The sequence below is a fragment of the Martes martes genome (assembly GCF_963455335.1).
Source record: "Martes martes genome assembly, chromosome: 2".
NCBI classification, from domain to species: Eukaryota; Metazoa; Chordata; class Mammalia; order Carnivora; family Mustelidae; genus Martes; species Martes martes.
The window spans coordinates 95,759,804-95,774,472 of NC_137889.1; the positions used below are offsets into that span (position 1 = coordinate 95,759,804).

General features: G+C 37.9%; 1 protein-coding gene across 3 annotated transcripts in view; it reads left to right on the forward strand.

Annotated features, from left to right (window-relative positions):
• Window positions 1-795: 795 nt before the first annotated feature.
• Window positions 796-14,669, forward strand: part of PDLIM5 (PDZ and LIM domain 5) — a 207,104-nt gene continuing 193,230 nt past the window's right edge. For all 3 annotated transcript variants that reach the window (XM_080795510.1, XM_080795507.1, XM_080795508.1), the window contains exons 1-2: window positions 796-909; window positions 4,097-4,234. In XM_080795510.1, coding sequence (XP_080651636.1) covers window positions 4,139-4,234 — 96 coding nt within the window. In that variant the 5' untranslated portion in view covers window positions 796-909; window positions 4,097-4,138. The remainder of the gene's footprint in view (window positions 910-4,096; window positions 4,235-14,669) is intronic.

A 14,669-nucleotide genomic window follows, 5' to 3' on the forward strand; every position in this document is an offset into this window, starting at 1 on the left:
GGTTGGAGCAGTATTGGACCTTCTCCTCTAGAAGGCTGTTGTACATCAAGGGAATTCATGGACCCCGTGAAGTTCATCCTTGCTTTATATGCCCTTTGGTTAAAAATTGTCCTTTTCACTTATAACCCAATTCACAGTTTTAAAAAGTCAACAAATTACTTTCCATATATTCACCGCACATCATTTAAGTTAGTTTATGAGTAAAATCCTCGGGCTAAATCCAGCAACTTTACAAAAACTAAAACGCGTGCTACTGATTTGTTGGACTTACAAAATAAAGAGGATATACTGGTTGAACGGCTTTGGCCCTTGCTCTCTATCCCTGTCTTCTGGAATGATCACAGAGCTTGACTTCTAGTTATTAGGGTTACCGATTTTCACCTTCCTGACAAGCAAACTTCAGGGTCTGCAATTTCTTTGGGCACGGAAATCTCTCTCCAAAAAACAGGCAGTAGTCGCTGAACTTGCATAGCTAGGGATTTATCCAAAGCCCTCTTCTATTTTTAGCCAGAACAACTGCTTGCCAATTCAAAGTTTCTGGAGAGAGAAATGCGTCCATTACAAAACAGACACGCGGAGCGTACCTCTGCCAGGTACTTCTCGAAATCCCCTGACTACCCCCACCGAAACTCGGTAACTCCATTGTTTTCCAGCACTGGCTTCAGCTCGCCTAAGCAAGCCCGCGCGCCAGACTCTTGCGTACCCTACTCCGCCCGCCTGGGGCAGCCCGGCTGGGCCGGGGGCGTGGCCGGGAGCGGAGTGGGGGCGGGGGGGAGCGCGTCTCCGCCTGGGGGCGGGGTCAGGGAGTGCAAGGAGGCGGAAGTTCCCCGGGCGGTGGGGACGGCGCACGCACCCCGATCACTTGTCAGCGCTAGTCGGAGGCGGAGGCAGCGCCGCGCCGCAGTGGAGGTGAGTGACCGGCGGTCGGGGATGCGCTGCCCCTCTATGCCGAAGGGAGGAGGGGGAGAAGCGGTCTCCCTGCGCTCGGTGCGCGGAGGGAAGCCCAGCTGGGGAGCAGGAGGGGGCGCGCTTCGCGCGGGGACGGCCCCTCAGGTGCTTTCTGGAGCGGCGGAGGTGAGAGTGCCGCGTGGGAAGAGGAGCTCCCGGGAAAGGGCGGCTCGGGAGTGGACGCAAGGCCAGAGGGCGAGCACTGGAAGTTCCTGGAGCTCGGGTCGGCAGGGACAAGTGTGGCGGAGGCATGGACGTGGAGCTCTGGGGCACCCCTGCAGCGACCCGCCGGCCAGCCAGCTGCCGGGAGTCGCCGGGCGTCGCTGGGCACTTACTTTGGCGTCTGGGTACACCCACGTCCTGCATGGGTGTAGGGAGCGAGAGTGAACGGGAAAGGCGTGTTGCTGTTTTTTGTTTGCTTTCGCTCTGAGAAGTGTTTATTTCCTTCCAGGTACTTAAAATTGTGTACCTGTTTGGGGAAACAGCCGGGCGACCAGAAATAAAGCTTGTTTAAAAAAAAAAAACAACTCTGTCATAATCGCCAGATTTATTAATACTTGAGTACTTGTTGGGGCTTTTGTAAGACTGTGCGTTCAGTGCATTTGACAATAAGTGGAAAAAGGAAGGGCGTCTGGACAAGGCAGAGCTAGGAAAGAAAATTCGTGGCTGCGTCGGCAGGGTAGGTCTAGGGTGTGATCGCCAGATCCTATCCCAAGTCCGCCTTCCTGACGGTGAGGACGTCGGACCTGCCAGCCACGGAAATAGCCCGCTCCGGAGCCTTATTTGGCAAACAGGGCTAGGCGTGAACCTCTGCTGGAAAATTTCTTGTCGACTGCTTTCATCATGTGCCTGTGGCTTAGTTCCTCAGCTCTATCCCCATTATCTCTGAATTTGGGGGAAAAGAGAATCTAAAGATACTGCTCGTTAATTTCAGGCCCTTCTTGTCACTTTGAGTTCTCCTTTCCCCCCTCGGATTCACCGAAGAAGCCGGCATAGAAGCGTGGGAAATACCAAGCTTCCTTCTCAAATATTAAAGCGAAGACATTGTTTAGACTTTCCCTAAGAGAAAACCCCAAACTGTACGGGAAGGTCCAACATTTTCTTCGTGTTTGAAAGCAGAATAGGCTGCTCACTATTTCCTCTTTGCTTAGTATTTTAGGAGGAGCGTGGGCACTAATAACCAGATGGGGGAGACCTGGAAAAAGCCAATAATAGTATTACCATTGCATAGGGATCAGAATGTTTTAAGGCAAATGAAGCTAACGGAGAGAATACTAGAAATGACACTGGTTCTGTAGTGTGGCTGTGACCTTGCCAGTGCTAGAAATTATAATAAATGAGGTCAAGTTATGAAGGGAACTCCCAAGTAAAGGGAAGTTGTATGTACATGGTTTGATACATAAATTGCATACATTTTCTTGTAGGAAACAGTGGGTCCAGAGGAAGTTGAGCCTAACTTTCACATTGTTCTCTTGATACAAATTAAAGATTAAAAAAGGAGGGGGCAGGCTTCCTGTGAAATACCTGTTGGCTTTACACTCTTCTGATTTGTATCATAAATGCCAACGTCAAAACAGTCTTTCTTTACTTGTTCTATGAAAATCTTTTATTACAGCGGGAAAGCAGTTAAATTACGTGTGACTCTTAATTATCTTATTATGTGTTGTTCATGTGTATCTAACAGTTTGACTTCTGGCATGGCCATTGGGTCTTTTTAGTGTGCTGTGTGTATTACATCAGTACTGAATGTGTATTAACCATGCCTGTGGAAAAGCTCATTTCATTTCTGGGTAGGTACTGTACAGATTTTTCACTGGTTTAATTTTTCTTTAAGGACCAGACTTGAAAGTTTTGCCTCATTTTCCCCTTATGAGAAGATGTAATCTGTTTGTTTTTAATATTCCCAATGGTTCACATACCTACATAAGCCAATATTAATTTGGTGTAATGGGATCAAAGTTTTGAATGGTTAAAAAAATGGAACAATATTTTAAGACAGGTAATATAAGGTGGCGATTTAGTCCAACAGCACAGATTTTCCAAGGAAGTGTGTCTTCAACAGTTTTATTGAAAATGTGATTTAAAATCATTAAATTATACATCCACTATATTTTTAACATTTTAAAGGGCAAAATAATATTGTTTCTTAGTATTACATTTTAGAAAATATCCATTTCTCCCAATTTCACCCACTACTCATAACCATCATACCAACCAATACCAAACTCAAAGTCACACTTTTTTAAAAATCCTATAAAAGTAAAACCATGAGAGTCATTATGAGTGCACTTACAGCAAAACAAAAAAGAGCACTGAAGTGCTGCTGCCTTTCTAAAGCTCCAGTTCCCTTTCATGCATTGACCTTCTATTTCTACCCCATTTAGTCAGTCTCATTCACTGTGTGGTTAATGCTCATTCTTTGCTTTATGTGATGTGTGTATAAAATAAGCAAGTTCTCACTGAAATATCACTCTGCTGCTAGAGTATTGCCTATCATTGTCTGTCTAAAGGAAAAGTAAATATTGCTCTAAGTGTTGAAAATACCATGCCCTTATAAGAGGAAATACAAATTGTCGTTTATGATTGGAGAGAATAGTTCTGTGCATTAAAAAACACTTTAAAGAATTTTGTATGTGGAAAGCATGAATGAGAGTCTACAGATTTGCAGTCCTTTTCATATCGGAGAGTAGCTTTGAATTTAAGGACTCTTACCAACTGCAAGCTAAAGAATGCATGCGGTAGAGGGAAGGGGAAAATAATTTTGAATTAAACCTGAAATAAAATCTTATTCTTTCTCCTATGTGTAATGAAGTGTTGTAAAGTACTTTGGGTTAAAGTCTGTATGCAAGAAGCCACAAATTATACTGTCGCAAGTTATAGAACTGATCAAATGTCTAGAAATAGATTCTGATGCAGAATTTTTAGACTATGGAAGTTGGCATCAGTTTAGAAATTGTATATTAGCTCATAGATTCCTATTCCTGAAAAGACTGAAATGAGAACTTAATGTAGACTTATCCTCAGTATCTTCCCATACCCCCAAAACAAAATACTGAACGTAATTTGGTTGAGTTTATATTAAGTACAATTAAATAGGCAATGGGGCTTCAAATAAACATTTTGTTAACCATCTAATTTTCTTTCACAGTTTCTTTCATTTTCTGAGATTGGACTTTGAGCTATCAGAGCCATGAGCAACTACAGTGTGTCCTTGGTTGGCCCAGCTCCTTGGGGTTTCCGGCTGCAAGGTGGCAAGGATTTCAACATGCCTCTGACAATCTCTAGTGTAAGCAAACTTCACAGATTTTATTACAGATGTTCATTCAATGCTTAGTCCTAGAAACTTCAGGGCTGAGTTGTTGAATTCTCTGGATAACCTGTACTCATTACAATTGCGTATGGGATTTAATCTCGGAAAACTTAGTTATGTATAATAAAAGATGTGGAGGGGGGGTAATTTAGCAAGGATAATTGATTTCAGTTGAGCTTATTTTCAGTCTCCCCCATCTTATTAATAAGGAAATGGAAAGCATTTAACTAGGGGGTAGACTTCAAATATTTGAACTGTCACTAGTTTGGGGAATCTTAACCTTAGTTTCTTCATATGTAATATTAGAAGGCTGCACAGTGGGATTTTCATTATTTCTTTCAGCTCCAGAAGCTGTTAATTAAAAACTATTGATCGATATCAAATAAAATGACTGTTTTGGGTGTTATTTCCTCCGCTCACTTTCTGGTGAAGGTGATAGTCAACAGTAAAATTGCCAGAGACTACTTAAATTTGAAGAGGGATTGAGGGCTTGGATCTCCTAGATAGTCAGCTTATAAATAATTGAGATTTTTTTGTTTACTACATTACTGATTTAGTTTGAATGTATTCTGTGTATGCAGTTTAAGGATATATTTTCATGATGATGATGGTGTTTTTTTGAGGCATGACTATATGTCAAGCACCGTTTCTGCTTGCTATTACTTGCTTGTATAATGTTCCAGAGGGCTTTTTTTTCGTAGTCAAATAAATACGAATATCCACTCCCCTTTTACTTATATGGTAGCATGTTATACACACTGCTCCATGTCTTTTTTTCTCAATAGTTTATCATGGAGAACTTTCCCTAAAGGTTTTTGTTTTTAACAACTATGTAGAATTCTCTTGTAGGGAAGTAACATACATTTAACCAGTCCTCTATAGGAGGCATTTATATTGTTTCTAGTATTGTTATTTCAAACAGTGCTGTGGTGGATACCATATATGCACAATTTTTTATGTGTATGTATAAACAAAGTTGACTCTTGAACAACACAGATTTGAACTGTGTAGGTCCACTTACACAGGGATTTCTTTTCCAATAAATATATATACAATACTGTAAATGTATTTTCTCTTCCTTATGATTTTCATTTTTCTTTTTAAGATTGATTTTTTTATTTTAGAGAGTGTGAGAGAGAAAGAGCACAGGCAGGCTTGGGGAGGGGCAGAGGGAAAGGGAGAGAATCTCAAGCACACTCCCTACTGAGTGTGGAGCCTGATGCAGGGCTTGATCTCAAGACCCTGACATCATGACCTGAGCCAAAGTCAAGGGTCAGATGCTTAACCAAACCACCCAAGCGCTCCCTTATGATTTTCTTAATATTTTTTTCTAGCTTACTGTATTATAAAAGTACAGTATATATAACATGAAAATATGTGTTAATAGACTTTGTTATTGGTAAGGTTTTCAGTGAACAGTAGGCTATTAGTATAGTTAAATTTTGGGGGGAGTCAAAAGTTATATGTAGATTTTTGACTGTATGGTGCAGTCAGTGCCCCAACCCCCATGCTGTTTAAGAGTCAACTGTTTGTGTGTGTGTGTATACACAAGCATATATATACAATTTCGATAGGTTGTGTCAATTTATACTTTTGTGCAATGTGCAAGAATACCTCCTATTACTCTCCACCCCCAACAGCCTTGTGAGCAAACTTTTGGATTTTTGCTAAGTGTTTAAGTGCATCATCTCATTTAATTCTCCTGTCAACCTGTGAAATAGTGGTACCGTACCCATTGTACAAAACTGTGCTATGAGCTCACATGGCTGGTGTGGAAGAGCTGGCTTTCAGGGATTTATGTTATGCTATTTCCCTAATGATAAATTTTATCTATATATTGTTTCTTTAATTAGGTGGTTTCTCTAATCAGGAGTTTCAGAGGCTGTTGTTTTAATTATGTGTGTGTGTGTGTGTGTGTGTGTATACACATACACTGCTTCTTATATATACACACAACTTGATTTTAAAGATTAAGTTTGTAACATGTGAAAATAACTAAAATACAGCTAATCCCAATTTACTAATAGAGTTTTCCTTGTTTCTTGTCTGTGGATTTTTTAAACAGTTTATTTTATTTTATTTTTTAAACAGTTAACTTTAATTTACCACCAATTTCTGTCTTGATTCCAGTTAATCAGATTTTACAAGGATATACATATATGTAATCCAGCCTTTAAGTTTTAAGACTTCATGGTTGGATGAAGTTTTAAATGGAAAGCATCCATGTGAAAATGTGTCTTATGATTTATTCCTGTTTGAGCAAGGCAATTTTTTTCTCTCTTATGAGGAAAAGAATGATACCTTACTATTGTCTTGTTTTTATGTTCTGTTAACATTATTTATATTAAGTTTGAATATCTTACTTTATAAATAATGGACTATAGAAGTTATTGTTTAGTTTTAAAATACATCCAGTTTTGGTGGGGAAGAAGTCCAGGAACAAATTGACACCTAATGAAACAAACTAAATCATCACTGTGTGGTTTGGTAGTAGAAATGCAAATGTGATGTGTAAGTTTTGTGGTACCATGCCTTTAAAAGAGTTTTCTGTGCTTTAGTTTCCTGGCAGACAATTTGAGCCCTAGCTCCATGTTGTGATGCTGATAAAACAGAACACTGTGTACATACATATGTGCCCTCCCTTGGCACAGAAGAAATGCTTTCCTTGTGTAGACAGAGTGCTAATTAAAGGATTTTGAACATACTGATTAAAAGAGACTATGGTAACAAAGCTGCTGAGTTATTTCTGTTCTCTTACAAAAGTCTCTGCCATCTCCTGTGACCTTTTTGGGCCTTGTGTGCAGTGGGGCATGCAATTCATTCTGGACTGGAGAAGATGGGAAGGGGAGGGGAGGAGAGAAGGGAATGTTGGCTCAACTGTGCTGCTAGGCTGTTGGCTTTCATTGTAGTTACTTTTAACCCCTTGTGTGGTTCAGTTCAAACATGCCTATAACATTGCCTAATAAAGATGTGTGCCTAATAACTAATTTATATTGTTGTAATAAGATTAGTAATGTTACACCTCATCTTACTGTTCTCTAGTTTTATTTATTCTGCCTTAATTATGTAAAATTATTGGGATATATTTCTGTGGTCACTAAATTGTTTAATTAATAGTGTCAAAAAGTAATTAAAACTTGACAGCATGCCTTAAAACATTTAATTTAGTGCTTCTCATATTAATGATATATATGAAATTCTTAGCAAGGTTGGGTACATTGTATTCTCTTAGTTCTTATTTTTTACAATAATAATACTATAATGTTAAGAAGAAAAAAATATTTTGAGACTTGCAATATCAAATGCCCTGTAATTATGGGTAACGTAGGAGTTATTTTTTTTGCTTAGAGTCTACTGGAATTGAAAAAGAAAAAAAAAATTCACAAGTTTGTGCTTAGGCAGGAAAGCTGCATATTTATGTTTAGAGTCCAAAAGCATATAGTTCCTCTGTTCTTTTGTTGTTACATTCCCTTATAACATTGGAACCCTGTGATAGCAAATGTATTTGTGATAAGTAGACCATTGGCTGGGACCTGAACATTCTGTTTTCCTGAGATTTTGTTGTTATTAGCATGTGAATATGCTGGGTTTGACTTTGTGTATTAAAGAATGCAAACTATACGTTTTTTTCTTGCCAACTATACAATATTTAACATTTCACATAGATTTTCCCATTATCTATAGTGTACAAGTTTTGCCTTCTTTTTTAGTAGGTGGGTTTCTAAGACAAGATTGTCTTAGAAACTTTTAAAAGGATCCTCACATTACTGTAACTATATAATCACATGTCATTGTCTTCAGTTTCCTATTCTTAAAATGGAGTGCTGGCTACAACAGTTTGTAGGCTGCCTTTTTATGACCCTGTATTTATGGAATTGCCTTGAAGCCATGGAATGTGGGGATGGGTTTCTTTGTAGCAGTGTGGGTTATTGGTCTTTGCCAGTATATTTTATAAGAAGAAATAGGAGACTTCTTGCACAATTCAAGGCCATATTTTGGCAAGTTGATGTTCCTCACGATGGAATTACAGGAAGGATGATATATTTGTGAATAACATCTTTTTTAAGTATGGCATCTTAAGGTTGCAATGCTCTGTTTTGTGTTTTCTGATTTATGATATTAGAGTTTTTTTTCTTAAATATTAGTATTTGAATTTCCTGAAGATGAGCTCCCGATTCTCCATAAAACATCTACATTGTTTCTTTAGCAGATAAGAGTGAGGTCAAGTTTTTTGGTTTTTTTTTAAAGATTTTATTTATTCTTTTGACAGACAGAGACCACAAGTAGGTAGAGAGGCAGGCAGAGAGAGAGGAAGGGAAGCAGGCTCCCTGCCGAGCAGAGAGCCGGATGCGGGGTTCCATCCCAGGACCCTGGGATCATGACCTGAGCAGAAGGCAGAGGCCTCAACCCACTGAGCCACCCAGGCGCCCCAAGGTCAAATATTTTAATACAATTTAATATTAATACAAATAATGATTTTGATTCTCAAGAGTTAGGAGAGGATTAGTTGTTACCAACTCAGACAAGATTTTAGTTGGATTTAAAAAGCAAAGGAAATTTACTACTTTCTGGAGTATGGAGCTTGGCTTGGGAGTATAAGACAGAACAGAGAAAAGACAGCTGTGAAACATTTTGCCAAGAATTCATTTATTCAGCAGTTATAGGAATACTTCCTAGAAACCATTTAAGAAGGTATAAAATATTGGGGGGTAAAAAGGTTGGGGAGGAAAGAATTAAGTGCCGTACTAGACATTGTTATAAGACCTATCACAAGACAGTATTTGGTGAAATTACAAAGATACAAATAAGTGTTTCTCAGTTTCAGTGGGCTTTTGTATTTGTGGGGTCGGCTTCCTGCAGGAGAAATTAATTGAAATGATCCTTGAAGGATGAAATTTGAATACCTCAAAGTCAACATTTCTCTGTGTTGGTTTTCAGTGGAAAGTGAAGATGAAGACATTTCTTGCCATTGCTTGACTTTGAGCAAAGCTGTGAATATATTTGAGTGATTCTCCAGACAGGCCAGCTGCAGAGTTTCCCTCCTAGAGGAGGATAGAAAGAGACTTTCAGTCCTCTCAAGCTGAAATGGGAGAACCATCCTACCTTGAATAAATGGGCCCATTGTTAATTTTAAGCTGTTGAGTATTTTCTTTTACAGTCCCTTCCAACTACTCTGTCATTATGCCAAGTTGGAAAGTTAAGGATTTAGTTTGTGTAACTACATAATATATATTTCACATGTATGTTCATCTTCTGCTTTTAAAATATTAATTACCTTTTTTTGTGGGGCACAGAGACCTGCTCTTTTTCCTAAGTGGTGATTTTCTGTCATTGTGGTTACAAGGTAAAGAATCTCAAGATAATTCTGAAGATGTTTTTCTGGATTGTTATTTGTAAATAAATGAAAAATCTTATCAGTGTGTTTCGTAAATTAGTAGTTCTAGAAAAGGGAGCTTGATTTTTCAGATTTTAATGAATGTTGGGCATTTTGGAAAGTTATCTGTTAAAATAAGAGGAATTTTACTGTCTGTAGGCCTTTTGTATGTGATGGAGGAAATAATACTATGGAGATTGGGTGAAGTAAGAATAACACATTATTTTACTTTATTTTTTTAGAGAGAGAGAAAGAGTATGCATGTGTGGGAGTGGGGGTAGGGTGTGGAAAGGGCAGAGGGAGAGAGAATCTTAAGCAGGCTCCATGCCCAGCCCACTGTGGAGCCAGATGCTAGGGTTGATCTCATAACCCTGAGATCACGACCTGAGCCAAAATCAAGAGTTGGATGCTTATCGGACTGAGCCACCTAGGTGCTCCAAGAATAACACTTTAAACCCAAGTAAAGGATATTTTTACATAACTTGTTCACCTACTTACAATTAGGTATAATATCTACTTAAACTGAGAATACTGAAGACTGTGGACTTCAGTTATTTTTGAGAACTTCCAAGAAGAGCTTTTCTTTATGATAGTTGTTGGTCAGGTTGCAGTGTGAATATACAGTTAACCAGTTATCTTTGTCCAAAATATCCTCTTTGCAGTAGTTCCTACCCAGAGTCCCATATACCATAAGATCAGTCATGGCCTTTTCTCCCAGTTATGACTGCACGCAGGAAAATATCTGATAGGAATTAGTTCTTCTAGAAGCAAACATTGCTCTGGACGAAGAAGGTATTGTTTCTTTGGTGTCTTGTAAGGGTTAATTCTGTTTCAGTTTTAGTAGGTGAGACTCTAGGCCTTGATTTAAATTTTGGGATACAGAAATATTGACTCTCTAATATAAAATGTGACAGAATAAGACCCTAGCATGTGAAATATTAATATATGCATACATTTGCAAATAAAGGACATAAGGGAATGAAAAGAGCAATTAGCTTAAGCAGTTAAGGAGCAGTGACCATGGTGACCATTAACTTAGATATTCTAGGTGCAGAGCCACTCCATAGCCCTGTTGGGAATTCAGGTTTGGTTTTTAAATTATGAAGTGGGAAAATCACTTTTTTATCACAGATACTCTGTTTTTATTAAGTGGGTTTGTTTTTTTTGTTTTGTTTTGTTTTGTTTTGGTAATAAGATATTTATGAAAAGACAGAGGAGACAGTATTGAATGAGTGTTTAAAGTTAGGTTTGGAAGAATTTTTTTTTTTTTAAGATTTTATTTATTTATTTGACAGAAAGAGAGCACAAGTAGGCAGAGAGGCAGGCAGAGAGAGAGGGGGAGGCAGGCTCCCTGCTGAGCAGAGAGCCCGGTGCGGGGCTTGATCCCAGGACCCTGAGATCATGACCCGAATGGAAGGCAGAGGCTTTAACCCACTGAGCCACCCAGGTGCCCCTGGAAGAATTTTTTAACAGTATTGTGAAATCATATGTTCACTTCCCTATCATTCCCCATCTTTTTTTTTCTTTCTTGTTTTATATAAGTGCAGTTATCTACCCTACTGTAAATAACTCTTTTTTTTTTTTTTTTTTTTACATCTGACGTTGTGCCCATTTTGTGTGATGACTACTGGAACAAAGTCCATCAGCCTCTTTGGCATTTAGTACTTGAAGCCGATCTAGATAGTTATAACATGTGACCCTGATAGGCCTACATGGAGGAGATTAAAATGGACTGGGAAAGTTAACAGGAAGGAATGGAAAGGAGCACATTAGGATGGAAGGAGAAAAGAGGCAATTTTAAAAAGGTCACAATGGGAGCACTTATTTACTAGGTCACATTTGTTACTCAAACAGTCGTCTTAACCTTTCACCCTTCCCACTTTTAAAATTTGGTTAATTTATCCTTCTTTTTAGGTAATACATTCATATAGTTTGAAATTCCAGAGGTACAACAATATATAAAGGAGAGTCTCCTGTTGTCCTGCCTTTCATTTACTTTTCCTGGAAGCAACCAGTTAGCAGTTTCTTGTGTATAATTTCAGAGATGATCTGTACAGATACATGTATGTACATATATATATCCTTATCACCCTCCTTTTCAACTCAAACAGCATCCTTAAAAACTATACTTTTTTTGGGCATTTTATTTTCTTCACTTAACCCCAAATCAGTAAATACATCTTCATTCTTTTTGTATAGCTGCATTGATTGGACTTATCATAATTTATTCAACTGGTTTTACTGACACTGCAGTGTAATTTTTACATTTATATATATGGCATATATATGAATGTATCTGTCAGATAAATTCCTAGAAATGGAATTGCTGAGTCAAAGGGGTAGATACATTTATAATTTTGATTGATATTGCCAACTATCTCTATAAGACACTCCTACCCACAGTATAAGAATACTGGTTTCCTCATACCTGTGCTAGCACACATTTCAACAGACTTTGATCTTTTCTGATCAGATGGGCCTATTTCCACTTTTCTGCTTTTTGTAGGTCTTAATCACAAGTAGTCTACCAAGGACTTTCTGTTTTTAAGTGGTTCATTGTTTTTCATTTTGCATGAGAACATATGAAATAAAAATGTGCTGCTCTTCTATAAATGATACCATTAATTTCCAGGGATGATGTTCTTTGAATTTTTTCATAAGGAGTTTTGATTAATAGTTACTCTCTATCATTTATTTCCTAATTCTTTTTTAAAAAATGTATTTCCTATTTTTAAGTAGATTTTCTCTCAGTGTTAACATATTACTTCCAGTTACATGTGAAAGATTTTGTTTGTTTTTTGTTGAACAGTTTTTGGCATATTGCCTTGTCATAGACTTTCTGAAAAATTTAAGCAAATCACATTTAATAGAGTCATGGTTGTTACTTTTGGAGTTTCTCCTGGAGCCTGATATATTGTGGGATTTCAAATCTTCTCTGGCTCACTTTAAATGATGTGACAAGGAGACCATTATGAGCTGTTCACTATGGCCTTGGGACATAGTAAAATTCACCCCTAGAAAACTCACTGTTTTCATTATCAACCTTTTATTAGCCAGTGGAGCTTAACTGAAGTGTTACGTTTTCTATAACATAGTGAATCAGGTATTGTGAAGGCATACTAACATGAGGCATAATGTATTTCTTTATTTTACCCTGGTTTGAGCAGCAGAGTATGTATGTTGGTAACCTTGGTGACAAAAAAGGATGCCAGGGATGTTTGTGTTTATGTGGTTAAAGGGATGTGGAATTTCCCTTTCATGTGTTGCTGTAATTTTTTTTTTAAGATTTTATTTATTTATTTGAGAGAGCACTAGCAGGGCTGAGAGGGAGAAGCAGGTTCCCCGCAAGAAGAGATCATGACCTGAGCCAAAGGCAGATGCCTAACAGACTGAGCCACCCAGGTGTCCCTTAAATTTTTAAATATGGAAAGTGGGGTACCTAGCTGGCTCAGTTGGTGGAGCATGCAACTCTTGATGGGGTTTGGGGGTTTGAGCCACAAGCTGGGTGTAGAGATTACTTAAAAGTAAAATATATTTTTAAAAGATTTTATTTATTTATTTATTTATTTTAGAGAGAGAGAGAGAGAGTGCGTGCACGTGCAAGTATGGTTGCGGGGAGGACAGAGGGAGAAGCAGACTCCCTGCTGAGCAGGGAACTAGATGTGGGGCTCTGCCTCAGGTCCCCGGGGTCATGACCTGAGCTGATGGCAGAAGCTTAACTGACTGAGCCACCCAGGCACACCACTTAAAAATAAAACCTTAAAAAAATATATGATGAGAAGAATTTGGAACTTGCTAAGAATTTGCACCATTTGTTATTTGAATTCTGTGATTTGTTAAACATTTCTTTTGTTCCAGGACCCAAAAATTGATTTAACAATGGCTGTTCTTCATAATTGTTTTGGGTAAATTTTGATTTACTAAAATTTTATTTTAATGACATTAACTATTGAATGTCATTTAACATTTGTTCTATTAGGGATTTAAGGGTTATGATTTGATTCTGTTGAGGATGCAATAATTAGCCTATGTATTTCATAAATGATTTCTGAGATTTTAACTTTTATAGATAGTAAAATTAAAAAATTTAGTAGGGTTGTATAATGTTAGCCAGAGGAGGTTGTGGATATGTTCTGAAAGTATTTTTCTTCTTGAGAAAAGGTAGTGGGGGACAAATGTCCTTTAGAAAACTAATGCTCTGTCCCTTAACTAGGAATCTTTAAAGATGTTCTGGAGAAAGAAGTTCGTACATATGTACAAGTATTATTACACATGTAATTTTCATGATTTTGGACATTTTCCTGACATATCTCTATGCTACTGACTTCTAAATCATCTACAAATAGTTCTTCTGATCTTTTCATAGTAGGCATTTCTGTTTATATGAACCTCTCCATTCTGGAAGATTCTGGTTATTGGTATTCAATTCTCAGAGTGATACTTTGATGTTTTAGTAGACACAGGTGTTTCCAAACTTTGTCATTGGCTTATCCCCTTGTAGTTTGGTTCTTTATACTCAGGCTGGCAGTTTGCCCAGGCAGGAATTCTAAAATCCTGCATTTAACACATTACAGTCCTATTTAAGAACAGTTAAGGGCTTCCTATTATCTGTTGAATTATTGCTTGACTCCTCTGCCTGGCATTCAGGCTGCGTATAAATGGGTCCACTTAAAACAATTGAGCTTATGGTCCAAAATGCCCATTTTGAACCGTAAAGTCCTTGGTCTCTTAAATTTTTTGTGCTTACTACCTTTGTTTCTTCTTACCTTTAATCCTCTACCCATCCTTCAAGGCACATTCATGTACCAAGTGCTCTTTCAAATTTTTGACTACTTACTCCAACTTGCTTGCGTCTCCTTTCTTTCCTATATTAAACAATAAAAATAATGATGTAAATAAGCTAACATTTATTGAGCCTTTGTTATTGTCTAGGCCCTGCTCTAATTGTTTTGCACATGTTCCATTATTTAATTCTCATTAACGATCCTCTGAGAAAGTATGATTTTGAAAGGAAGAAAAGTTAAATTACATGCCCAG